The following is a 26,339-nucleotide window of genomic DNA, read 5'->3' on the forward strand; positions in this document are numbered from 1 at the left end:
GTAAGTTTGAGACTTTTCATCGTGACAGTTTCATGGTGATGAAATAGACTCTATTCTGAAATAATAATTTCTACCTGATGGTGTCTGCAGAGGTTTTAAATATAAGCCTGTACTGATGTGTCTCAGTCTAAATGTGTCATATCTTAGAAAGACTGGCAATAAGCTGATATATTACAGATCCCATTTCCAGTAGTGGGCGTTTGGCCAGCCCGAACCAAAACAGAACAAGGGGGAGTCGCAGGATTATACCAAGTTTAAAGACACATTTGGGGCATGGAGAACCCTGTAGGTCAGAGCTAAAATTAGAGGCTGCTCCTTCCGCGACAGCAGCCAAACTGCGATGCATAAAGTCATGTAAACCGGGGGATACACTATCACAAGGGCTGGCAGTAAAAGTCATGTATTCCATGGGTGACATTTAACGCCACACGCTGACAGTGGAGGCTCTGTGCGTAACGCAGGGACAACGCTGGATCTACACTGGGCACTGCTGCGCAAATAATGAGTATTTGGTAGTGCGTTTTTGGAGACGCCATATGTACTCTCTTCAGCGCACAGCTTCCATGAGTGTACACTTCTGCAAACATGTCTTTTTTATCCATACCGAGACAAGAGGGCCTTTTCACCACGATCAAAACCGGCAAATCAGCAGACGCGGAGGCAGAGGGTAGAACCCCCATGGACGACGAGGAGAATTATGATGATGATGATGAAGACGATGACACCAACGTCCGCCTCATCCCAAGATGCTCCCCGGTGCCCAGAAAGCGAGGCCACTCCATCCACGATGAAACCGCCGAGTACATGCGGATCCATCTGGCGCTGGCTGCCGGAAAGAGAGTGTCATTCGCCGATACAACAGGTGGGGATCTGGTGGATGTGAAGGAATTCGTTGCCTTCGATTCGGACGAGGAAGAGGGCAGCGCGAAGTGGGAGGAAGAGGAGGCAAAGTATCGAAAGCCAGAGCGAAAGCCGACTTATCATGTGCACCCAGAGTTTAATGCGCCCAGCGGCAGTGCCCTGCTGCAGGCTGTGCAGTCTACCAAAGTGGAGGTGGAGCAGATCTCTCTTGTAGAGAATGAGCCACTTGCTTTCACTGGGGTTATACGAGTCCTCAACATCTCCTTCAACAAAGCAGTGTACATCAGAACCACCATGGACAGCTGGGCCACCTACTTTGACCACCCAGCAGAGTATGTCCAGGGGTCTCATGATGGAAACACTGATCAGTTCTCCTTCAAGCTGTCTTTTGCACCACCTTACATCTCACACGGCTCTCGCATTGAGTTTGTTGTCCGCTATGAAACCTCTGATGGTGATTACTGGGCCAATAACTCCTCTATGAATTATGTGGTAACTCTGCTTCTGTCCTACGAAGATGATTCAGCTCAGACAAACAACAACAATCACCAAGTAAAAGGTATCCTGAGACCTCCGAAAGCGTACAGGTAAATCTCCTGTCACATGTGTGCTTTCATTTGTCAAACACAGACCACGGGATGCATATTTAAAAGATCACTTGTGCAATATTCTGAGCTTCCTTTGACCTCTGACCTCCACAGACTGATCTGCTCACTATTTAAAACCTCAGTCTTTTAAATTGTAAGCTGCAGTGGTGCTCCCAGAAATGTTTCATAGGGGTGGCCAGATGGGGCCAGTGAAAATCTTGCAATGACACACCAAAACCAAAAACCATAACTGATTTTTAGGGATTGGAATATGCTGTTGTTGTGTATAGGCTGTCAATATGAGAGTTAAAGAGTCTTTACTTTTTTTCCTACTTTACTGTTAATATTAGGCTGCTTATTTATACTTGTGTGGCAGATCCTACGCTGTAGCCCACGCATGTTTTCTACACCATTGTGAGCATTTATACTTGTGCGGTGGAGTGTCTGTGTCACTCTGCAGTTACACCTCCAAGACACTGGTCGGCGGCGGAGGTTTCTGTGACGTGCTGTAAAGTTTAGTTGATTCATAACACACATTAAACACACTAAAATGACTTACTAGAGACAATTTCAAACACAAGTACACACATCAGCTTCAATATAACTCGCAGCATTCACAGACAAACATGTCTTTATCTGGACACATTCTCCCCACAAATAGAACATGCTAATGTTTTTAGCACCAGTTTATGGCATTTTACATTGTATAAATTAGCCTAGCTGCTAGCGTACTTTTCCTCTACTTATACAATCTGGAAATCCATGGGTTAAAAAAAAAAAAAAATTCTTCCTTTACCTCTGGAGGCACTGCCCGTAGTTTTCCGACTAACGGAAGTGCAGGCCCCTTCACTTCCAGCGGTGCCCCCAGTGTTACACTCCTACCTGCAACTCGAACCAAACGGCAGTAAAAACGTTGCCGCTAATCTCCTTTTTTCCTGTCGTGAGGAGTGGAAGGTGTGCTGGTGGATGCACAATGCTTGTAAGTTGTGTTGTTGTCCATGTTTTTCACGTTGACGAGACGGCGTTTTGGGTGGAGCAGTCGCCATGGACGCAGAGCTTGCTGTTTCTGTAGGTACACATTTCCTGGGGACACCTGCATGTCTCGGCCCTGCCCCCTCCATTGTGATTGGCTAAAGCGCAGCATTGTTCAACCTCAAAGCCCCGCCCTCCCCCCCTCTGTACTTGTCTTTCACACAGGGCTGCCGACAGATTCTACAATGTAAATTGCAGAATCTGTCTTGAGAGATTACTACTCATATAAAACCAGGAACAACAGCAACATTTAACAAAGGTAATGTGACAAAATTCGGCTCCATTACAGCTCACAAGGTTCACCGACAAAACAACTGTCTCATACTAAACACGTTTTCCACACAAATACAACATGCTAACGTTATTAGCACAAGCCTATGGCATTTTACACTGTATAAATTAGCCTGAGGACTAGCAGAGATTTCCTCTGCTCATATGAAGCCAGGATAAATCCCGAAGTATAAATCCCTGAAGGATAAATTACACACAAGTCTTAAAATGCTATTTTTGTGGAGGCTTTATTGTCTTCACACTTTATTGTTTCTTATCTGTGAAATTAAAGTAAATAAAAGCTTTGTTTCCACTGAGGGAAATGGTTTCGATGTGTAGTTACATTTCTGGGGAGGTGCATGTCAGGCTACGGCGTAGGTTACGGTATAGGCTCCATGTCAACGCAGAGTCTACACCATAGCTACAGCGTCGTTTCAAGGCAGAAGTATAAATTCCGCATTAGGGGAGTGCATTGATTGTAAGCAGTGTTGGGAGGGTTACTTTTAAAACGTGTTCTACTACATATTACTACATACATGCCCTAAAATGTAATTTGTAATGTATTCCATTAGATCAGTTGTTCCCAACTGATGGGTCGCGGTCCAAAAGTGGATCACAGGTTCATTTTGAGCAAGTGACTCGTGACCATGTCAGGTTTTTAAAAAACACACTTTATTTTGAAGAACAGTGACTTTAAGGCACAGAGCTTATATTTTGAAGTGCAGTTTCCTGTTGTAGAGTGAGTGATTAATGGACAGCTACTTGACAGAGACAGCAAACTACAGTAGCTCTGCGACATGGCGCTACACAAATATGATGCTGAGTGTATTAAACTGTGTGGACCTTAAACTAATGACTAAAAAGAAATCTGGACGCTGTAGAGGGACCAGTTGGGAGCCACTGCATTAGATTACTCAAACTGAGGACCCATTTACATCAATGTTAGATACAGGGACAGAGCCTTCTGTCTGTACTCTGCGTTCATTTAGTCTGTATGTGTGCACGTATTCTGAAAGCTTACGTCTAAGGATGAAATGGAGCAGTACCACCAGAGATCGTTGTGGCAGTTTAGTGTACTTCAAGCAAGATATCGTCCGTAGGCGATGACAAAGAAATTCATATAATGGCCAAACCGAAAAAAATTGGTAATACAGTGAAAAAGATTCTAGACCGCTGTCTACAACGCTGCTTCTTCTTAAAGGTACAACATCACGACCACCATCACAGTCACCATTGTTTGTTGTTGTTTGAAACTTTTGACTCTGCTCTTTAGTGCCATCTATCGGCTGTATCTATGCCATCATAAAGGGTGCATGGAAGTATGAGGACGGTGATGTTTACAACGTTTGAAACGGAAACGTAAAGGGAGCATAAATGAACCTTAAGTAACATATTCTAAATACTTTTGATTACTTTTCGGATACTTCATATCGTCTTGCAGAACTCATTTATCTGGGTCTTATATTTCCATGCGGAAAACACACAACAGTGTCCTGGCTTTGCCTCTCCTCTGCCAGTGTCTAGTGGCAGGTGCAATGCACACACTTTTTTTTAAAAAAAAAAGATCTGTTTATGGGAAATGCCTACCTCATGTAAATTTCACACTGTGTCCTAATGACAAGCGAGCGTCACCCTCTGTTCACACTGCATATGTTAAATATGCACTTCTGTCATGTGAGGTAGACTAGCTATCATCTGTGCTCTCAGCTAGAGATGTAAAAAAGATGGATGGGTACTTTGTGTCTCTCTACATGTGTACTTTTTAAACAGAAAACACAAGTTTTATATTGTGATATTTACTGGAAATGACATACAGTATAGCCAGCAGCAAGTAGGTTGTTATTAGCGACGGTCATTTACCAGAAACTTTCAGCTCCCTGGCGCTCCCCCACCAGCCTGCTGCCACCTTATTTAGGTTTTTGCAGTTATATGAGGAGGCATCATATAGATAATTCTTCATGTCAACTCAATAAACCAGCTGTTCCTCATCCATGCTGAGCTTTTAAAGCAAGTGACAGGAATAAATAGGAACACGGTGTCAGATGAAAGTTGCTCGCCACCAGTTAGGACATTCCAATAGAAAGCAATAAAATCAACTGACGCTTGCGTATGTCACGTTCAGTTAGGACATGGTGTTATAGCAAATAAACAAAAACAAGTAATCCCTTCAAGAAATCTAGTTCTAAACTGTAACTGTATTCAGAATACCACCAATTTAAACTGTAACCGTATACAGTTACTCATATGTTGTATTTTAAAAATGTAAAAAAGGTACTTGTATTAAATTACTTCCCAACCCTGATTGTAAGGAAAAACACATTTACTGGGAACAAGCCTTCTTAAGTTTAGGGGAGACGTCTGTGTACCATAGAACCCATTTTCATTCAGATACCTCAAGGTGAGAGCTTGAAAACCAGCCTGCTAGTTTTTCCCTTGCCAAATTTAGCCTAACTTTAGAGCATTAATTACCCCCCTTCCCAAACAGCTAGCATAAAATGTACCAATGGATTCCTTGGATTCGTACTAGCTTTAAAAATGAGTGTGCCACAGCCTCGTAGTTTCAGCCTCTAATTATTTTCGCCAAGGAACGGCCATTAAAGGGATAGTGCACCGAAAAATGAAAATTAAGCCATTATCTACTCACCCTCATGCAGAGGAAGGCTCTGGTAAAGTTTTAGAGTCCTCACATCCCTTGCGGAGATCGGCGGGGGGAGCGGCTAGCACACTTAATGGCTGATGGCGCCCCAGACTAATGTCCAAGAACACAAAATTGAACCCACAAAATATGTCCAACATGCTCATCCGTAGTGGTCCGAGTGTCCTGAAGCCCCGAAAAACGTCATTTGAACTCAATTTTAGCCTCACTGTAGCCTGTAGCTCTGACTGCTTCTCTGTGCTCCGCGCTCACATGTGCACGCTCAGGGTGATCGGTGATGCACGGTCTCTGAAGAGCAGCAGTCTCGTCAGTACTGATGTCCAGATTCTCAAGTGCAGGCATCGCCAATTCCCAGTCTGAGCAGCAAAGACTTTCCTCATCCGTTGGCATTGCTTTGCATTTGAAACAACTACACCACCAGGTTTCCAGTGCTCGACTCCGGTATTCTGCGGCTGGCTGAGGGTTAGGCTCATGAGCTGCGGCGGCTGCTTCGTCCAGTAGCCTGAGTTCCGTCCGTATACTCGGGCTCAAACAAATACGGCTCAACAAAGAAATGCTGTTCCTCCTCAATTTCAAAGTCTTCAGACATGTTGGGCTGTCCTTTGCTAAAAGACCGTAGTGCAAATTATCTTTTAGCTACTGTGGTTACTATTGTCTCCCCCTGCGGTGCACGTGTCACGTGATGTAAACACGGGTAAGCAAAGCTCATGCTTTCGTTGGTCTCGCGTGAGTGCGGAGCACAGAGAAGCAGTCAGAGCTACAGGCTACAGTGAGGCTAAAAACAGAGTTCATATGACGTTTTTCGAAACAACTTTTTATGTCGGGGCTTCAGGACACTTGGATCACTACGGATGAGTATGTTGGACATATTTTGTGGTTTCAATTTTGTGTTCTTGGACGTTAGTCTGGGGCGCCGTCAGCCATTAGGTGTGCTAGCCGCTCCCCCCGCCGATCTCCACAAGGGATGTGAGGACTCTAAAACTTCACCAGGGCCTCCGTCGGCATATGGGTGAGTAGATAATGGCTGAATTTTCATTTTTGGATGCACTATCCCTTTAAGAGGGCTAGCTTTTGTAGTAGGGTGGCAATGGCCCCCCTTGGCCCCCTCTTTTGTGCACCACTGGCAGGTTGTCTACAGCTAAAATTAAGATGCTTAAAGGCACAATAATTTCTGAATGATAACACTTTCAAACCAAGATATCTAATAAATAGCCTTAACTTTGGCATAGGTTCCATATTAGCCATCAAATAATGAAGAGATAAGTCACAAAAGCACTTGACATTGGGGTTGTGCAACAGCTGCAGAACTCCAGTTGCCTACTAATTCCCTGCGAGGTTTTGTGGCTGAAACGAGCATTCAGCTTTATTCAGTAGTTCTGCCTGGAGACTGCATGTAGCATAGTTAAACGAGCAGGATCTCAGTAAACACAGTTACACAATCTGTTGCATAAAGAGTGCACAAGGGTGAGTATCAAAGCTACAAAGTTAAGTTAAGTTTGTTGGCTGTTGTCTACTGCGTCTGCAGCGAGAGATAGAAAGAGTTTTGGAAAGAGTGCACACCCCCCTCAGAATGCCAATTATCCAGTGGTGTGTGAGGGCGATCAAAATAGGCAAAGGGCAGGTGTCGTTTTCAGGCCTGACGCTTCCCTGCATTAAATTTACCTCTGACCTTTTCTATCAGAGTCATAGGGGAGCAGGGCAATTTCAATGGAATGGAACAGATTGGCCTCTTTCCCTTGAGTAGTTGGAGACTCAAACTACTTCTGTCTTCCGTCTTTACTCCACTTAAATCAGCTAATCCTGGAGAAGAGGAATTAAATGCCTAGTTTATTGTTACATCAACATGAAAGTGCATGGTGAATCTCACAATACGCAGTGACGGAAACAGACGACAGCAGGAGAAGTCCCCAGAGCTTATGAGGACCCATAAAAGGAGCAAACAGGGTGTACACTGATGTAGCTGTCACGTCGGCCTGTTTGGAGGTTGGAAGGGGCCAGATGGGTTGTTAGGGATGGATGAGTCACTGATTGAAAAGGAGGAGTTTGGGGAGCAAAAACTGTACCCCCAGTGTAGCAACCATTATAGATTCATTAGGTGCTTTGAAGTTCACTGATAATTAGATTTGAACACATTAACAAGGCAGCCAGTGGGAGGAAAGGTTACTGTGGGTGAAACAAGAGTGCAGGAATGTTTTACTTACTGTATGTTGATATGAATTACACATACAGTGGGTTCTGTTTGGTTTAGTTCATATTTATCTGGAGTGTATCCTCCTCAGGTAAATATAGATATCACACATTGATAGATAATAGCTGAATATAGAGACCAGAGCAGGAACAATGCTTTCTGTTTTAATATCATCTGAGTTGTTTGCCAAGAGAGGGTGCTGAGCCCTGCTTCAGTCTTAATCTTTTTTGCATCAACTTGCTGCTGACTTTTTCAATGAGACCTGGGCCATATCTCCAGATCAGACTCAAGTAGGGCTCAGGCAAACTAACAGAATTAGTTAATGTTAAAGGGAAACTCAACCTTGACCCTATTTGCCCATGTTTTTGTATCTAAGTGACTAATGACACCAACTGTTTTGGATGGTGATCCAGTACTGATGGAAGTTGAAACAGGCTGCAATGTATCAGGGTCATTCCTATGTTCCCTGAGTACTTTGTTCGGGGGGTCCTGTGTTCCCAAGTTTTATATAGCACATAACAGGAACCTGAAAAATAGGTTCCGCAGCTCTGTATTCGCTTGAATTGACATGGGCTAGGGTTAGCTTATGTGACCATAATCATGACACTGAGATGCATTATATTGCATCGGGCTCAGCCTTATGGTATGGACCCTCCTTAATGAGCTGCAGGGTGCCCCAATAATTACTCTTTTTGTATGGCAAACAACTCCCAAACATATTTCAGCCCTACATTTAAAATAATAATTAACCAATTAAAAGAGAGGAAGAAAAACAAAAGATGAAAAAAGAAGAAAAATAATCATTAAATATTTTAGGGTTAGGAAATAATTAGTAGTTTAATATCTCTAAACAGGATACGATTAGGAAAGATGTTTGGGGTCAGGTTAGTTTATTTATGAAATATTTCAACTTGAAACAGCTCAAACACAACAGGAGGGTTAATATGTGTAAACATAATATTGAACTTGGAAACCTAGGACTCTGGGAACATAGGACCCTGGGAACATAGGATCTTGGGAAAATAAGACCCTGGGAACATGGGATCTTGGGAAAATAAGACCCTGGGAACATGGGATCCTGGGAAAATAAGACCCTGGGAACATGGGATCCTGGGAACACAAGCCCTTGGGAACGTAGGACCCTGGGAATATAGGATCTTGGGAACATAGGACCCTGGGAACATAGGATCTTGGGAACATAGGACCCTGGGAACATAGGATCTTGGGTACATAGGGCCGTGGTAACATAGGATCTTGGGATCATCAGACCCTGGGAACATGGGATCTTGGGAACATAGGACCCTGGGAACATAGGATCTTTGGAACATAGGGCCCTGGTAACATAGGATCTTGGGGACATAGGACCCTGGAAATATGGGACCCTGGTAATATATGATCTTGGGAACAGAGGGATCAGGACCATGGAACATAGAATCGTGGAAACATAGGACTCTGTAAACATAGCACCCTGGGAACATAAGACCCTGGGAGCATAGTATCCAGAGAACATAAGATCTTGGGAACATAGGACCCTGAGAACATAAGATCTTGGGAACACAGGACCCTGGGAACGTAGGACCCTGGGAGCATAGTATCTAGAGAACATAGGATCTTGGGAACATAGGACCCTGAGAACATAAGATCTTAGGGACATAGCACCCTGGTAACATAAGATCTTAGGGACATAGGACACTGGTAACATAGGATCTTGGGAACGTAGGGCCCTGGTAACATAGGATCTTGGGGACATAGGACCCTTGGAACATAGGATCTTGGGAACATAGGACCCTGGAAATATGGGACCCTGGTAATATATGATCTTGGGAACAGAGGGACCAGGACCATGGAACATAGAATCGTGGAAACATAGGACTCTGTAAACATAGCACCCTAGGAACATAAGAACCTGGGAGCATAGTATCCAGAGAACATAGGATCTTGGGAACATAGGACCCTGAGAACATAAGATCTTGGGAACACAGGACCCTGGGAGCATAGTATCCAGAGAACATAGGATCTTGGGAACATGGGACCCTGAGAACGTAAGATCTTAGGGACATAGGACCCTGGTAACATAAGATTTTAGGGACATAGGACCCTGGGAACATAAGATCCTTGGAATATAAGACCCCGGGAGCATAGTATTCTGGGAAAATAGGATCTTGGGAACTTAGGACCCTAGAAACTTCGGATCCTGGGAACAAATGTCCCCCATAAACTTGCACCCATTTGGTACTGTGAATGTCCATCCACTAAAGTGTCTGACAACATTTTGGAAAGGACCCTTCAGAGAAATGAAACATTTTTCTTTACTTTTGACTTGATCTGGTCTGTTTGTTATCGTCTGTAACTAAGTCTCGCTCAAAGAGAAGTCACTTTTAGCAGACATAAATTGACGGTGCCAAATGCCACAAGTGGTTATATTGAGGCCTGTTTTGCTGCTGCCAGCTGCAGCACTCTTGTTTAGTACTGGACCAGTTTCAAAACTCATTTTCTCCATTAGTCACTTAGACACAAATACATGGGAAATTAGGGTCCAGGTTGAAAAAAAGGTTTCCCTTTTACTGTATTTAAACCTGTCTTTAGATTTTTTATACCGGACATAGACCTCTGCACATACTGCCCACATTATCACACTAAACCCTGTTTGTTTCTGCACTATCAGGCTCAGGTCGCACCATGGAACTGAATTATTCAAAGGGTTTGGACCAGACGTGTTACTGAGTAAGAGCTATGTCAACCTGACACCTCAAATGTGATTTTAAAATGAATAATGAAAAGCGTTTTTTAGAAATTCAGTTGATTTTTCCAAAAAAATTACGCTCTGTTGCTGTTGCAGTTTCCCATGAGGATACTGTGCTTGCTATAATAGAGCTTGAAAACTTGTTGACAGGGTGTGTACAGCTTAGCATTTGTTGACTTCACAACACTAGGCACGTATAATGCAAAGATCTTTGTCAGATCTCTATCAGAGTTTAAATCTACCCAGCTGATGTAAAACTGCAAGTGCAATAAGCAGAGGGAGCATGCACAGCTCCTCGGGTTATTCCCCCTCTATTTGTGCTGCTCCTGTCACATGCTTATCACACTTCTTGACCTTTATTTCTTTTGGCATCCTTTGCAGGACTCTTGGCAACCTTGCACCTCCACTCATTCAACAGAGGTGCTGCCTTACAGAAAACATTTCTGCGTCATTATTTTTGCAGATGATTTTAAAACAAATCAAGGCTATATATTATCAATTCTCCCATGAGTTATAGATATTCAGGATCTGATGTAGCAACGTGAAAACACCTGGGCAGTGAAAGACATTTTGCTGAAATGTATTGTCGCCGCAATTACATCCGATCCATCAACTTCAATTTAGAAATATGACTTCTGCCAGCTTATATCGTGCTTGCACTTTTCATTGACCCTTTACCCTCAGTTCACAATACCTCACTCAGTAATTTCCCACCTCACCATCTATTTTAAAAAACACTCTAATGAGATGTGTCATCACTGAGGCGTTTGGCGTTAAAAGACTCGGTGCAGCAGTTCAGAAACAAAATGTACAATACAGAACAAAGCAATACCCGGCCATATTCTATTAAAATGGCTAATTCAGCACATTAACAGCCAAACTGCATCAGCAAATATTAAGCCTAATTATCCATAACAGGTGTCGATGGTGGTGTATGACCACCTTCCACTGCCTTTTAAAATCCACCTTCTTTATGCATTAAATACTATTTTCAGTCTCAGCCCAAAATGTGCCTCTTCTTTTCAGACATGGCTTCTGTGTTTGTCAGCTGATTCAGATGCTGCTTTTATAGCCAAAGATGAGTCTTAAATAAAAAACTGTGTGGATAATCTGGTGGAGGATTTGGCTACAAAGCCATAGTACACAAATGGACATTTTCTTGTCTCACTGTAGATCCAAATCTCTTATTTTAAAGGTCTCAGCTACTGTATCTGCCCACATTTTAACCAGCATGAGACTGTGTAAAGATATGACTGTATACACTGTGTATTTTAAAAGCATAATTATTATTAGGCCTCTTTTTTGTGTTAATACAATGTTGTTTTCTAGACGTTAGATCATGTAGAGTTTACTATTGAATTGTTCGTGTTTTGTTTTTATATTGTCCCACAACCCATAATGTCTCTCTTTTCTTTCAGTGCGCAGGATAATTTTGATTCAGAGGATGAGCTGGAAAAGGACAAAGGTGCAGTATGAGTGCTGTCGTCCAGAATCACTATTGCCATTATGATTTGCTATCTTAGAAAAAGAAGATACAAATGATTAAACATTAATATAATGGAAAACTATATGATGGTTTTAGGGTTGCAACAGTATGAGATTTTCACAGTACCATAACGGTCTCAGAAATATGCGGTTTCATGGTATCACGTTATTACAGAAATTATATTATTATCAGTCAGAATGACCCTTAAAGGAATGAAAAAGGAAGGCTTAGTGTTCGTTGAACAAAGTTTTTATTACTATTATTGAAACTAACCATTTTGTTAATGGAAGTATGCGTAAAAAGTCTTTTATATCATGATATACCTTGAAACCAGTATATCGCTGCAACGCCAGATGGTATTGGCAGCCCAGGTGCCAGAAGAAAATGTTGGCATTTTACTTCTCTGCAAACCATGAATACCTTGCATTTGCACATTTCATGTGTATCATAACGCTTTCAAAGTTATGCAGTGTGTGAGTTGATTTTGTTATTTGGAAGTGGAGGGGATGTTGGATGGCATGTCACCAAGGCGAGACACCTGCCAAGCCAAAGACCACTGTTTGAGACCAGCAAACAACAAGACAGGTTATGATTTAGGGAGTTATTGCTGTGTTTCCAGCTTTTTAGGTACCAAATGTAGGTGTTTTGTAGTGACCAGTAGCTGTTTTTCTAGCTGTCTTTTCAGCAGCTTTTACTGTCTTTTCAGCAGCTTTTTAGGCACCAAATGTAGGTGTTTTGTAGCGACCTGTTTTTCCAGTAGAGATAGCACTACAGATTTTGTTTACCAAGATATTGCTGCTTTTCTGCTGGGATAATGGCATGAAATTCTCTTGTTTTAACTAAGACATCGCTGCTTTTCCAGCGGGGATTGTGCCTTTAAAACTGGTATGCATTCATTTTCTGTAACCACTTGTCCTGTTGAGGGTTGCAGGGGGGCTGGAGCCTATCCCAGCTGACATTGGGCAAGAGGCAGGGTACACCCTGGACAGGTCACCAGACTATCACAGGGCTGACACATAGAGACAGACAACCATTCACACTCACATTCACACCTACGGACAATTTAGAGTCACCAGTTAACCTGCATGTCATTGGACTGCGGGAGGAAACTGGAGTACCTGGAGACAACCCACGCTAGCACAAGGAGAACATGTAAACTTCACACAGAAGGGCTCACCCACCCTGTGAGGCAACAGTGCTAACCACTGCACCCCTGTGCCACCCTGAAACTGGGTATTTTAGGCCAAAACATGATCTTTTCCTCACCATAACCATGTGGTTTTTGTGTCAAACCTAACCACACGTGTTCCACAGTGATACTGAAATGTTAAGTTTTATCTGCTACATAATAACACACAAATGAAACGTATCCATGGTTTGCAGAAACGTACAATGCCAACATTTTTTCTGGCGCTTGGGTTGGGCATTGCAGAGGTTGTATAGGTGATCAGTTTACTAAAAGTGCTACTGTGCAAGTATTGAGCTTCCATGAAGTTTGGCATAACTAAAGGAAAGGTAAAAATAGATGCATTACAGTGTGAGATGGCCTGACTTTAAGTCTGATGTGAGTCAGGTTTCACAGATGCAGAATCCTACATTTACCATAGTGCAACTCTGTGCAGCACAGATGACATGACACAAATCTGTGGAGTGTCCCTTACACTGTACATAAAAAGATGCAGCTGATAATAATAACGAGATTATTGCTTTCTCTCTGTTCAGACTAATTAGGCTCCCACAGCATAATTATCTATTTTACATCAGCAGAAGAAGCAGTGACCTCCAGGTCAGGACTTGTCAGACCTACAGCTGTCTGCCCGGTCATCGTACATCCGGAGATTGACATAGAGGTAAGAAGAATGGGAGAGAAAAGAGTAGCTTTTAAAGAGATAAACTGTTACCCAACAGGATGGTTATAGTCTTAATGAACTGTCTTTGACCTGCAAAAGTCAAAATGCTCCATTAAATTTACTCACTCGCCAACAGAGGACACACATTTAGCAAATTACCTGTTGGATAATGTTTAAACAATCTTGCATGCAGTTGTTGACACATTCCCATTTAACAGGTAGGCAGGCTAAGTGCTTTATGCGAGTCTAATAAAACATAACAAACACTTCTGTTCAACTTTGAAAAGCTCATCATCACTGGCTTGGTTGTTTATATTGTTCACAGCTCATTGAAGCTTCAGCAACAACTTAGGTAATGTCTCGCTTGCCACCGCTGTAGCACGAGTACTGTATGACTGTATCCTCCGTGTCGGCTTCTTATTGTATTTATATCATGATGCATGCCGTCCATGTTTCTGCACCTTTAAATTTTGTCCACAGTTAGTTTGAATTCATGTCCTTTTCAGTTTTAAGTGATTTAGAACACTAATATTCATTCACACCATGTGTGATCGTGCCCATATGTTTGTATTATTTGTGATCATGACTGAACCCCTCTATTAATGTGCCTTTGTCAAGGTGTTTGTATTTAATTATGTGTATTGAAATGTTACTGAAACTCATTTCAGACCGCACACAGTGCTGCATAATCACACCGACCCTGGTGCTATTTTAAAGAAAAAGCTCGACACTTCGGGGAACATACCTTTTCACTTTAATGCTGAGAGTTGAATGAGAAGCTCAATACCACTCTCATGTCTTTCCATTAAATGTCCAGTGGGTAGGATTTAGGGGGATATATTGGCAGGAATGGAATATAATATAGAAAGTATGTTTTCTCTACTGGAAAATCACCTGAAAATTCAAATTGTGTTTTCATAACCTTAGAATGAGCTGTTTATAGCTACATAGGAAGCAGGTTCTCGCCTGCGGAGATCCCCATGTTGCACCATCATGTTTCTACAGTAGCCCAGAGCAGACAAAACAAACACTGGCTCTACATAGGGCCATTTGCGTTTTCGTGTCGGCCAATATAGTTAGCAGCCTCTACACAGCAAAGGTGTTGGAAAAATGCTGATTTTTGTTTAATATGAAACTGCTTTATCCAGTGTTTTTACTGGTTTAAATCCTTGGGTCTATTTGTTTTGGAGAGGAAGAGACCTCTGTGAAAAATTCAGCTCCTGGTAAAAACCTCCTGAACATCTGGATCAGAAAATAGGTGAGAAAACATAGCAGGTGCTGGGCGAGCGGTCTGTCTGAGCCATGCCAAACTGCAATGGAAAAATTCTGATTTGTAACATGACACTGCTTTTTTGGTGTTTTTACTGGTTTGGATCACCAGGTCCATTTGCTCTGGAGAGGAGGAGACCTCTGCTGATAATTCAGCTCATGGTAAAATCTTCCTGAACAATGAACACTGAAGGAATCAAACTGGGAGAAGTTTCAGCTGGTTGCAAAAGATTAAAAAATACAACACCTCTACAGTTCAGTTATTATAACATCATATGAAATTAATATAATCTGTACAAAAAACAAAGTTTTTAGACTTCTATGGGGGGGGGGGGGGGTTACGTGACTATTTCCTTGCTTACTTCCCGGTGTCTCTTTCAGTGTTTTATTCTAAGCTAGGCTAACCACCTCCTGGCTGCAGCACCATATTTATGTATTTAAAGCCCCTTTCCCACTGCACAGAAAACCCACAAACAGCTGCTAACATCTGGCTTCTTAATGTAATGGAAAAGGTTAAAATTAGCATTCACATCTGGGTCAAATGGCTCTGCAGTAGACACGGGTATTTACCGGCTCTGGCTCTGATCTGTATTGATGGAAACACAACACCTGGGTGAACACACTAATTTTAGCTCCTTTACCAGTGACATGCAATGACATGCCACCACAGAATACCATCCGTCTCTGCCCAAGCAGCGATCAAACATCGTTCCAAATTAGTCTGACCGAGTTTGAAAGAGAGACTGAATAAGTTAGAGACGCGGGCTTGTGCTACTGTTTACTGACCTGTTCTGTGGCCTGTTCTGTGGCCTGTCCGTGATGTCAAACATGACACACACACACACAAAAAAAAACCACTCAGAAAGGCATACTCATCTGCTGCCTATTTCAGTGGGTTTTCCTGTGTTTAAAATACTGGTATACTATCAATCTTCTCATCTAACTCTTAGCAAGAAGGCAAATAGGTGTGTTTCCCAAAATGTCGAACTATTCCTTTAAATGACAAGTCGCCACATGTGAAATTAGTTTCACAGCATTCCTCAATATGGTGGAAGTGAGCTGCTTAAAACTAGGATTACCTGGGGGCTTGCATTAGCATTTTGGCAAAACAAAAGTTGATTTTGGAACGGCTCCATACATAAAACATATCAGACTGGAGGAAATTTGTTTTTCAGAAGAAAAGGAAGTTACAGACAATTGGCATAACACTGATTTAAGTACCTCAGTCAGCCCAGAGTCAGTCAGAAAAAGAATTACATTCCACCTCCTAATACCATAACGTGACCTGGTATTAATGTCTCACTGATACTACACATATGTATCTGTCAGGCATGTACTCATCCAGCTCATCTTTGTTTTACACCAGTATTCATGCATGCCTTTCATCTTTGGTAGAGCATTAAAATTAAAGATTAACCAGTCCACTACTGTTCGAACACCAGCTTCTTCCAATTAGTAAATGTTTACCCAACTTAATGCATCATCCAGTATATTTTAAAGGATTACCTCACCCCCCAATTGACTACTTGTATATCAGTTACTCACCCTGTGTTACATTGAATTCGATAAGAAAACTTTGTTTTTCTTGCATGACTCCATGGACAAAGAATCCAAAAGAGGAGAAATTCTTGGTGAATTGAAGTCATAGGGGTCCACATTTAACAACAGCAAAACTATAACAAAACATCAGTTAACAAACTCTCACAAAAGTCTCATTTATCCAGTCATATGTCCAGTATTTCCCAAAGAGACGGCCCAGTCTGACTGAACAGATAGTACAACTTAGTCTCTCATCAAAAGCCAGACTCCACTTGGTGATAATGTGAGCTGCTGGTTTACCACTGCCTCTATCGGAAGTTTGTTTGTGTTATTGTGTAACTTTGGTGTTTTAAAGGGTTAGTTCAGATTAACCAAAGTCACACAGTAAAGCGGGATTTATACTTATGCGTCGGAACGATGCCGTAGCTACGGCGTAGGCTCTGCGTCAAGATACAGGCTACACCATACCCTATGCTGTAGCCTGACGTGCACCTCCCCAGAAATGTAACCAAACGTTGCGACAACGTTGCCCTCCTTTATATTTTTGAAAGCTGAAACAATTCCCCTCAGTGGAAACAAATTTTCTTTTATTTCACAAATAAGAAACAATAAATTGTGGAGACAATAAAGCCTCTACCAAATAGCATTTTAATTCTTGTGTGTGATTTATCCTGGATTCATATGGGTAGGGGTAATCTCTGCCAGTCGCTAGGCTAATCTATACAATTTAAAATGCCATAGGCTTGTGCTAATAACATTAGCATGTTGTATTTGTGGGGAAAATGTGTCCAGATAAAGACAAGTGTTTGTCTGTGAATGCTGCGAGTTATAGTGAAGCTGATCTGTGTACTTGTGTTTAAAATCGTTGCTATTAAGCCATGTTTAATATGTGTTTTGAATAAAGTAAATTTCACAGCACTTCACAGAAACCCCACCACCGACTAGTGTTTTGGAGGTGCAACTGCAGAGTGACACAGACACACCACCGCACATGTATAAACGCTCACAACGGCGTAGGCCACATGCGTAGGCTACGGTGTAGGGTCTGCATTGAGCTGACGCACAAGTATAAATCCGCCTTAACACAATTAATTTAACTGATAGAGGCAGCGGTAGACCAGCAGCTCCTCCATTCAGCGAGGTAAAATTACTATATTTGTCAATGGAGTCTGGCTTTAAAGAGAACATAGATAAGTTTCACTTTCTCTTCAGCTTCCTAATGGACGAGGCTGTCTGTTGGGAACACTGAGTGTACGACTGCATAAGTGAGACTTGGATTACACTACTGCACAAGTTGTGTGAGAGTTTGTAAACAGATGGTTTGATTAAGTTTTGCTGTTGTTGAATGCAGTCGTCTATGACTTCAGTTCATCAAGAATTTTCTCAGGTTTTGGTTTTTCATTCACCAAAGGTATGTGAGAAAAACAGAATTCAACCCAACACGGGGTGAGTAATTGATATATGAATTATCATTTGGTGGGTGAAGTATTTCTTTAAGAATCTATTTCAGCGGATAAACCTTCAGACTTAATCATTCCTGACAAGTTAATTCTCCAAGTTTTGTGCAATAATTCTCAAGTTAAATTGTTGTAAGTGTAATTGCCAGAGTCCGCTGTTTTAATGGGGCACCTGCTGAGCATTCATCTGTGCGCTAACGTTTGGGTTCCCTTTAGCTTTTCACTCATTCTGTGGTGCTATAAAATCATTTCTTAATAGATTTTTCTCTGAGGTATACACAAGTTCTCTCTTGAGACCAATGTTAGAAGTATTTGGTGTGGATTTATGAAGCATAGAATTCCAATTACAAAAGTTGCAGTGTAAAAAAAATTACACGTATGTTTTACTCAGTATTGTTATAAATCTGTAACTCTAACCCTGGACTGAGAATAACATGTTTAGTCTTAACATATCCATCTGTACACTCTCTCTATCTCAGCCCTTCTGTTCTTTGTGTTTTACGTGCCTTGCTGTTGCACCTCTTCTCTGTGCTGTTTTTGTTGTCTGTCTGTTGGTTTTATATTGTTGTGATTTCAACTTGATGTGACCTTGGATGTTTGTTACAGCAGCCTCACAGCAGACAAAGCTCTATACTGTTAGATATTTTCCTTGTTTTAATAAAATCAAGTGAAAATGAAAATATGGTAATAAATTCCAGTTCCTGTTGTTCAAAGGAAAAAATCTAGCTCTTAGTTAAATATGTGAAAATAAGTACAGTGGGTAAACATTAGGATAACATAATGATAACTGCATTGAGCTCATTTCCTTTTCCCTTGGATGCTCATGTGCTGTATGGACTCCAGTTAAAGTACCCATGGACTATCTCTTCACACCATGGGCTCTAGTTTCGCAGAGGCGGGGGCGCAGCGCACCTGCGCTTCGCCAACTGGGTGTGGCCAGGCGGATTTTGCAAGTTTGGCACACCGTGCGCCTGGCGCAGCTACTCTTCTTTCAAACCTCCGTCCCTCCTACCTGCGCAAGTCAGAAAGAGGGAGGAGAGAAGGCGTGGAGTGGGTTTTACACACATCACACCAATCAAATGAGCCCCTCTCCTCGCCCTTAAATGCGCCGCGTGAAGCGTAATGAGAGTTTACTCAATTCGCCATGGCAGAAGAGAGCAGCAGCGTCAGACGGCCAAACTTCTCCCAGGAGGAAACTGATGTTTTGGTCCGGGAGGTCCAAGCTCGCAGTGTCCGAATATACGGAACTGCGAGCAGACCTCCACGGGCTGATGATGCAAAGGTAGCCTGGGAGGAGGTCACCACAATCGTAAATCAATGTTTCGTTTCTCTCGTGCGCGCTCTCTCTTTCTCTCTCGCAGTCTCACTCTGTTTCTTTTCTTTTGACTTTTCTAAGATGACAGATGCTGAGGCTGTTTGTGGTTGGCTGAGAGGGATGTGAACTCATTAGTTTGCAACTGTGTTAATCAAATCAGGTTGGGTTTCCATTACGCGTGCCAAACGTGCCAAACGGTGCCAATCCCCTTTGATCTGACATCAGATGTGACGGGACAGTCGGTATAGAGATACATTTATGTGCTGATTGCAGATAGTTGCATTGAATAGTGTTTTGTGGCTATTTATTGCATCGTTAATGTGCCTGATATTCTGGAAACCTGCCTGTGAGGTTTTGGTGACGTGTGCGCACTGTCCGCCGGTCAGCCAAACTTCGGCTTACACCGGCTGCGCTCCGCCTGCGTTGACAGTAGACCTGGTTTCAGCTGGCGAGCTTTTAGCGCACCTTCGGCGAAGCCTTTTGGCACGAAACTGTCACTGCGCCAAGCTGGATCTGTCGACACCTCCCCCTGCTGTGCTGCCACACCCATCTCAGCACACCTCAGTCTGCCAAACTACCAAACTGAGCGCGCCTCGGGTTGCCACCCTGCGCCACCCTGCGCCACCCTGCGCTGTGCCGGGAAACTAGAGCCCCATGTGTGACAAGGGAAGTTAAAGGAACAGTGTGTAAGATCTAGGGGGTTTTAGTGGCATCTAGTGGTGAGAATTGCACATTGCAACCAGCTGAAACTTCTCCACGTTCCTTCAGTGTTCATTGTTCAGGAGGTCTTTAAAGAGAGCCAAATTATCTGCAGAGGTCTCTTCCTCTCCAAAATAAACAGACCTGGGAAATTTAAACCTGTAAAAACTCTGAAAAATTAGCGTCACGTTACAAATCAGTGTTTCTTTGATGGTGTTTGCCATGTTGGAGACTGGCTGCTAGCCTAGTGACTGCTAATGTGCGCTTACTTTTTTTCTCTGATAACTTAAGATCCAGACATTAGGGAGGTTTTTATCGGTAGACGAATTATCCGCAAAAGTTTCTTCCTCTCCAAAACAGACACACCCGGTAATTTAAACCGGTAAAAACACTCAATAAAACAGTAAGTGTGAATCTTCACCGACACATGAAAACAGGTATGGCCCTATCTAATGGCAGTAGCTCAGTCCATAGGGACTTGGGTGGGGAACCGAAGGGTCTGCGGCTCAAGTCCCTGTCTGGGCCAAATGTGGACTGGTTGCTGGAGAGGTGCCAGTTCACCTCCTGGGCACTGCCAAGCTGCCCTTGTGCAAGCTATTGGACCCCCAACTGTTCTGGGCACTTGCCCAAAGGCACCCCCCTCGCTCTGACACCCATTTAATGCAAGTATAGGTCATGTTTGTTGTTCTGTGTGTATTTCAGACCTGTGTGTATGACAACAGAGTGAAAAACTGAATTCCCCCTCAGGGATTAATAAAATATATCAGATGAAAAAAAAAATCTAGAGCCAGTGTTTGGTTTGTCCGCTCTGGGCCACTGTAGAAAATGTAGATACAAACGGCTCGCTCTAAGGTAACAAAAACACAATGATTCTGATTTTCACACAGAAGATAACATACTTATTATATTATATTTAATTTCTGCCCATATATCCCTCTAAATCTTACACACTGGACCTTTATAACTTTCAAATGTACATATTTGCCAATCATTTAAAAAAGAAATTGATGCCAGTCAGTCCCATCATACTGTGTCTGTGGGTTTTTTTTCTTTTGAATTGCCTCACAATTACATTGTCAGCATGGGATCCATTTCACAGAAAAGCATTAGTATGCAGTAAAATGCTTTTCCTCTCTCTGAGTGCAATGTTAATGTGGAATACAAATCCTTCTCCTTTGTCTCTATACTCTCCTAGCTGTCACTGTTGTCTCGCTGTTTTACTTTAACAGATTGCAGTTCACCCATCTGGTCCCTGTGTCTCACCCAACCAAGAGCTTCCATCTGTTGATGGCGCACTGTCCGCTCACACTGTATCCCCAGGTGAACAATTCCCATGTATGTCTTCCGAAACCACGCTTCAAACTAATTCGTCCTTTGTACTCTGTGCCAGCGAGTCGGTCCAGCCAAATAAGTCACAGCCTTTACCCAGACACCACTGTGAATTAGGAAACCAAACGTCAGAGCAGCCCATAGACAGTAGTCCCTGTGCACTGCTGCCTGCCTCAACTCCCTCTCTACAGCAAGAGTCAAGCCCGAGATCAGACAGCTCCCAGGCTGGCGGAGAGGAAATCCCATCCTCAGAGGCCTCGTGCATGCATCTTCCTACCACAGAGACGAGTCTGTGGCCAACAACGGGAGAGGAGGGATCGACCGACAGCCCCCCCGGTCGTCCTCGTCTTGAACTGCCCGCTGAGTGCGTCTCTGCTCCCAGTGTGACTCAGGGCTTTGAGCAAGAGGTTGCAGTGGGATTGAGTGAACTCGTTGCAGGATTATCAGAAGGTTCCACCAGGTCTGCAGCAAATCACCAAGGCGGTACGCCTGCACTCTTGTCTCCTGTGGCAGAGAGTGAGGCATCTCTGGGAGCAGAAGGTGAAGCTCCACCGTCACCTGAACTCACAGAGAGCCAAAACATAGCTCTTCAGCCTGCCTCAGCCCGGAAGGAGAAGGAAGATCCCCCCCAGATTTCCCCAGACACATTATTAGAGAATCTACCAAACACATTGTCCGAGCTGCAGCCCGAGTATGATGTAAACAGGATTCTGATGCCACCTGTCATCTTTCTGAGTGGAGTCGTCTCCCTCTCGATAGCGATGCAGGACCCCAGTGCCCTCTTCCTCATCGGACTACTATTGGTCTTACACCGTTTGTGATTATGCCACAAAAGCTTATTCTGATCTGTTCTCAAGTGAAGTGCCTTTTCATGATTCCAAAATAAGCCAACAAGTTAAAAAAAAAAACACGGATCTCCTGTTGAAGTTGTGTATCACTGTGTGAGTTTAGATGAGTAGATATTTTCATTAAAAGAAAGGGTACAATTTACAAGTGTTTCAATGCAAAGTCCAATGCAAGGAGAAAGTAATTACACAAATATTAAACATATTTTCATGCATTTTGTCAAACAAGTGTTCGATATTAGAATAGTAGTTAACTATTACCCTATTTCTACATCAGCATTGTGATCACTCTAAAGCACAGCGTATCGTTAGAGATGTTTTGTAAGTGGTCTGATATTACTTTTTTCTTGTCATGTGGAGATAGTGTACGTGGTGTTATATTCTGATTTAACAATCAGTCCTATAATGCGCTTGTTTTTTGTTTTTCTTTCGTTGTTGTTGTGAGCGTAGCTAAGGTTGTTGTCTGACCCCACTGCCATGACTGAACTTTTGTGAATTCCATGTGTTGGTATGTCTTTAATGAAGGACAGAAAACATGACCACAGTGGGACACTAAGGAGACTTGTTATACAAATGGTATTTTGTTTACAAAATGCAAAAGCAACACGTGGTTATGTGAAGTATTTTTGCCTTAATGCCCACAGTAAAAATCAGTTTGAAATAGATGCTGCTTAAAGTGTGATGTGTGCAGTGGCGCCCACAGAAATTTTTCACAGGGGAGGCCAGATGGGGACATGGAAAATCTTGGGGTGGCACATTGAAACTAAAAGCCATAACTGAATTTCAGGAATTCCTTTTTGCTTAGCCCAGTCGAAAACTATGTCAGTATGGAGAGGTAGGAATCACATAATGATATACTTTGGTTTCTTATTTTATAGTTAATATTAGTAATTATTTGATGTACGTAGACTAAAGCAGGATTTATACTTGTGCATCAGCTCTATGCAGACCCTATGCCGTAGTCTACACATGTGGCCTACGCTGTTGTGAGCATTTGCACTTGTGCGGTGGTGTGTCTGAGTCACTCTGCAGTTACACCTCCAAAACACTAGTTGGCGGAGAAGTTTCTGTGAAGTGCTATAAAGTTTAGTTGATTCAAAACATGTATTAAACACACATTAAACATGGCTTAATAGAGACAATTTCAATCACAAGTACACAAATCAGCTTCACTATAACTCGCAGCATTCACAGACAAAGCATTTGTCTTTATCTGGACACATTTTCCCCACAAATACAACATGCCAATGTTTTTAGTACAAGCCTATGGCATTTTACATTGTATAAATTAGCCTACCGGCTAGCAGACTTTTCTTCTACTCATATGAAGCCAGGAACAACAGCAACATTTACACAGGTCACGTTACAAAATTTGGTTCCATTACAGCTCACCGACAAAACAACTGTTTTATATTGAAACGCGTTTTCCGAACAAATATAACATGCTAACGTTATTAGCACAAGCCTATGGCATTTTACATTCTATAAATTAACCTAGCAAATAGCAGAGATTTCCTCTACTCATATAAAGCCAGGATAAATCACACACAAGACTTAAATTGTTGTTTTGTGGAGGCTTTATTGTCTTCACATGGTTTTCAGCTTACAAAAATAGACAGGTCTGCTTTGCCGCGACTTGTAGTTATATCTCTGGGGAGGTGCACATCAGGCTATGGTGTAGGGAACAGAGTAGGCTCTACGTCGACGCAGAGGACAACCAGAGGAAGAACTGGGCCTGGGATAACATTTCCAACAAACTACAAATGACTGATAAATTGTCCAAATATGTAGAAACGTAGTAATTTCAGTGATTTCCATTGTCTTGCTACAGTATTGTGGACTGTAGTGGCAGTGGCCGCTTTTGAAAACACGCTTTTGGGGGAACACTTGTGCAGGTAGGCAGTTGTCAGGGCGGTTAGTGCGGGGCAGTGTTAAAGCAGCTTTAGGCGATTTGTTTTTCTTTATATCAGCTGGTTGTCCTTTTTCTTAAGAAGACAAATACACAACCTTAATCTTAAGGAGTACATAGATTGTAAGGGACAAAACATTTACTGGGAACAAGCCATTTCAAATTTAGGACTGCGCCACAACCTCTTAAAAACAGTAATGTTGGCCCCCAATTATTTTCACAGCCATGGCCCCCCTGGCCCCCCCGCTTAAGTGGCGCCACTGGAGATGTGAAAGTGATATTTATCATTAGAGAACACCAGCCTCTTCACTATTGCACATTTCATTTGATATGTCTTCCTGTTGATTCTTGCTAGTAAACCCATATTGTTGTTGTTGCACAACACAAACATTTTATAGCACTACTGTGGCAGCCTCACAGACAGGCTGAGGCACTGAATGACATGTTTGAAGTGATGAAAGTTTTTGCAGTGTATTGCCATTAAACGTGGTCCTATATCCTGTACCGCTGTGCGCCTTTGTTTATGTCTTTGTCTTTTCATCCGTTCTGCAAAATTAATGTGTGCATGACAGTTCCATGCACAGTAATGACACTGCAGTGCAGAGAGACTGACGCGCCACAAAAATAACATCAGAGCCTTGAGCGCCTCTGTCTCGCACATCCAGCCTTGCTTGAAGTGGAAATACACAGCCGGCAACATGAGCTGCAGATAGAAGCCAAAGGTCATGCATTGCACTGAAGTCATAGTGTCGTGCTATAGAGCACACTGGGTATTGTACTGTAAGACGAGATCAGTGTTTTAAAGCTGACAGTCCTCAGGAAACCTCCTCAGATTCTGCAAGATGAGATGTCACAGACTATTTCTGATCATAGGCTGATATCTTAAAGACATCATCTTTATTTTATGACCATGGGAGCCTATAAGAGTTATATAAACTACTTTAGTGTTTTCCTGCTGAATTAATCCACTGATTTAGTTTATTAACTTCAAACCCACAACCGTCCTTGGGTGTCAGGTATCCTTTGGATTACGTGAGATTATGTATTTGGCCTTAAAACAAAATTATTAATCACACACACTTGCATTTCACAGACTTAAGCAGGGAGAAGGGTCGGAATGATTAATTTGTGTGATGGTTGCATAGCTCTAGAGTGGAATGTATTAAAAATTTAAGCAGACTTAGAACTGACCCAAGGAGGATAATCAGTGTGAATTCTACAACAGGCATTCACTTTGAAATAATTAATGTCCTGTTAAGCAACACGCATTGAATGCCGTGTTAAGTAGTGATTTCAAAAGAGGTTCTGTTAGTGTTGCGACATTTTTACCAAACTGGTTTAGGAGGGGAAATTTAGTTTTTTTCCAGTGAAGCTATTTCATCACAAGAAACAGTTAAAACAGTGACGAGTACGTGCTTTTACTTAAAGGGACAGTTCACCCCCAAATTGAAAATACATATTTTTCCTCTTACCTGTAGTGCTATTTATCAGTCTGGATTGTTTTGGTGAGAGTTGCTGACTGTTGGAGATATCAGTGGTAGTGATGTCTGCCTCCCTCCCAATATAATAGAACTAACTTGTGGTGCTCAAAGCACAAAAAAAATACAGTTAAAAAACTCTCTCTCTCCAGAAATCATGACCTGGTTACTCAATAGACCTTGTTGTGAGCAGTTTCATGTCAAAACTATTTTCTCTCTACCAAATCACAACCGCCAACCGTATCACCATGCACCTCGAAGGACAGAAGATCTATACAGTCAGCACAGTTTCAAGGTGGACATCCAATGTTAGTGTCACCAATTAAGTATCTGATGAAAGTCTTCCCCTTTGTTCCTGAGTTATGATGCTGAGTAAGTGGTAGAAAAGTGTTTTTGCAAAACAGTATGATGTCACAGTGAAGTTGACTTTTGACCCTTTGGATGTATAATGTCATCACTTTGTCATTTTATTTAATTAAAATGTGAAATTCTGTCATAATTCACGGATACATTTTTGAGTTATGGCCAAAAATATGTTATGTTAGGTCACAGTGAGCTTGATCTTTGACCTTCAACCACCAAATTCAAAGTAGTTCATTCATGAGCCCAAGTGGACGTTTGTGCCATATTGAATGAAATTCCCTCAAGGCATTCTTGAGATATTGCGTTTTCAAGAATGAGACTGACAAAAGGTCACAGTGACCTAGACCTTTGACCTTCGGCCACCAAATTCTAATCAGTCCATTTTTGAGTCCAAGTGGACATTTGTGCCAAATTTGAGGAAATTCCCTCAAGGTGTTCTTAAGATACTGCATTCTCAAGAATG

At 42.3% G+C, this 26,339-nt stretch overlaps 1 protein-coding gene across 3 annotated transcripts; it reads left to right on the forward strand.

Moving 5' to 3' along the window:
- Positions 1 to 243: 243 nt before the first annotated feature.
- si:ch211-167b20.8 (protein phosphatase 1 regulatory subunit 3A) lies at positions 244 to 24,537 on the forward strand. Of its 3 annotated transcripts, XM_050065636.1 has the most exons (5): positions 244 to 1,448; positions 11,756 to 11,802; positions 13,591 to 13,673; positions 13,999 to 14,025; positions 21,182 to 21,293. In XM_050065636.1, the coding sequence occupies exons 1-4, from the start codon at positions 586 to 588 to the stop codon at positions 14,023 to 14,025; spliced, it is 1,020 nt and encodes a 339-aa protein (XP_049921593.1). In that variant the 5' UTR covers positions 244 to 585; the 3' UTR covers positions 21,182 to 21,293. The 3 variants fall into 3 exon arrangements, with proteins under 3 accessions (XP_049921593.1, XP_049921591.1, XP_049921592.1); XM_050065634.1 differs by lacking the exon at positions 13,999 to 14,025 and having other exon boundaries at positions 13,588 to 13,673; positions 21,182 to 24,537; XM_050065635.1 differs by lacking the exon at positions 13,999 to 14,025 and having other exon boundaries at positions 21,182 to 24,537.
- The last annotated feature ends 1,802 nt before the right edge of the window (positions 24,538 to 26,339 follow it).

The sequence above is a fragment of the Epinephelus moara genome, chromosome 16, assembly GCF_006386435.1.
Source record: "Epinephelus moara isolate mb chromosome 16, YSFRI_EMoa_1.0, whole genome shotgun sequence".
NCBI lineage: Eukaryota > Metazoa > Chordata > Actinopteri > Perciformes > Serranidae > Epinephelus > Epinephelus moara.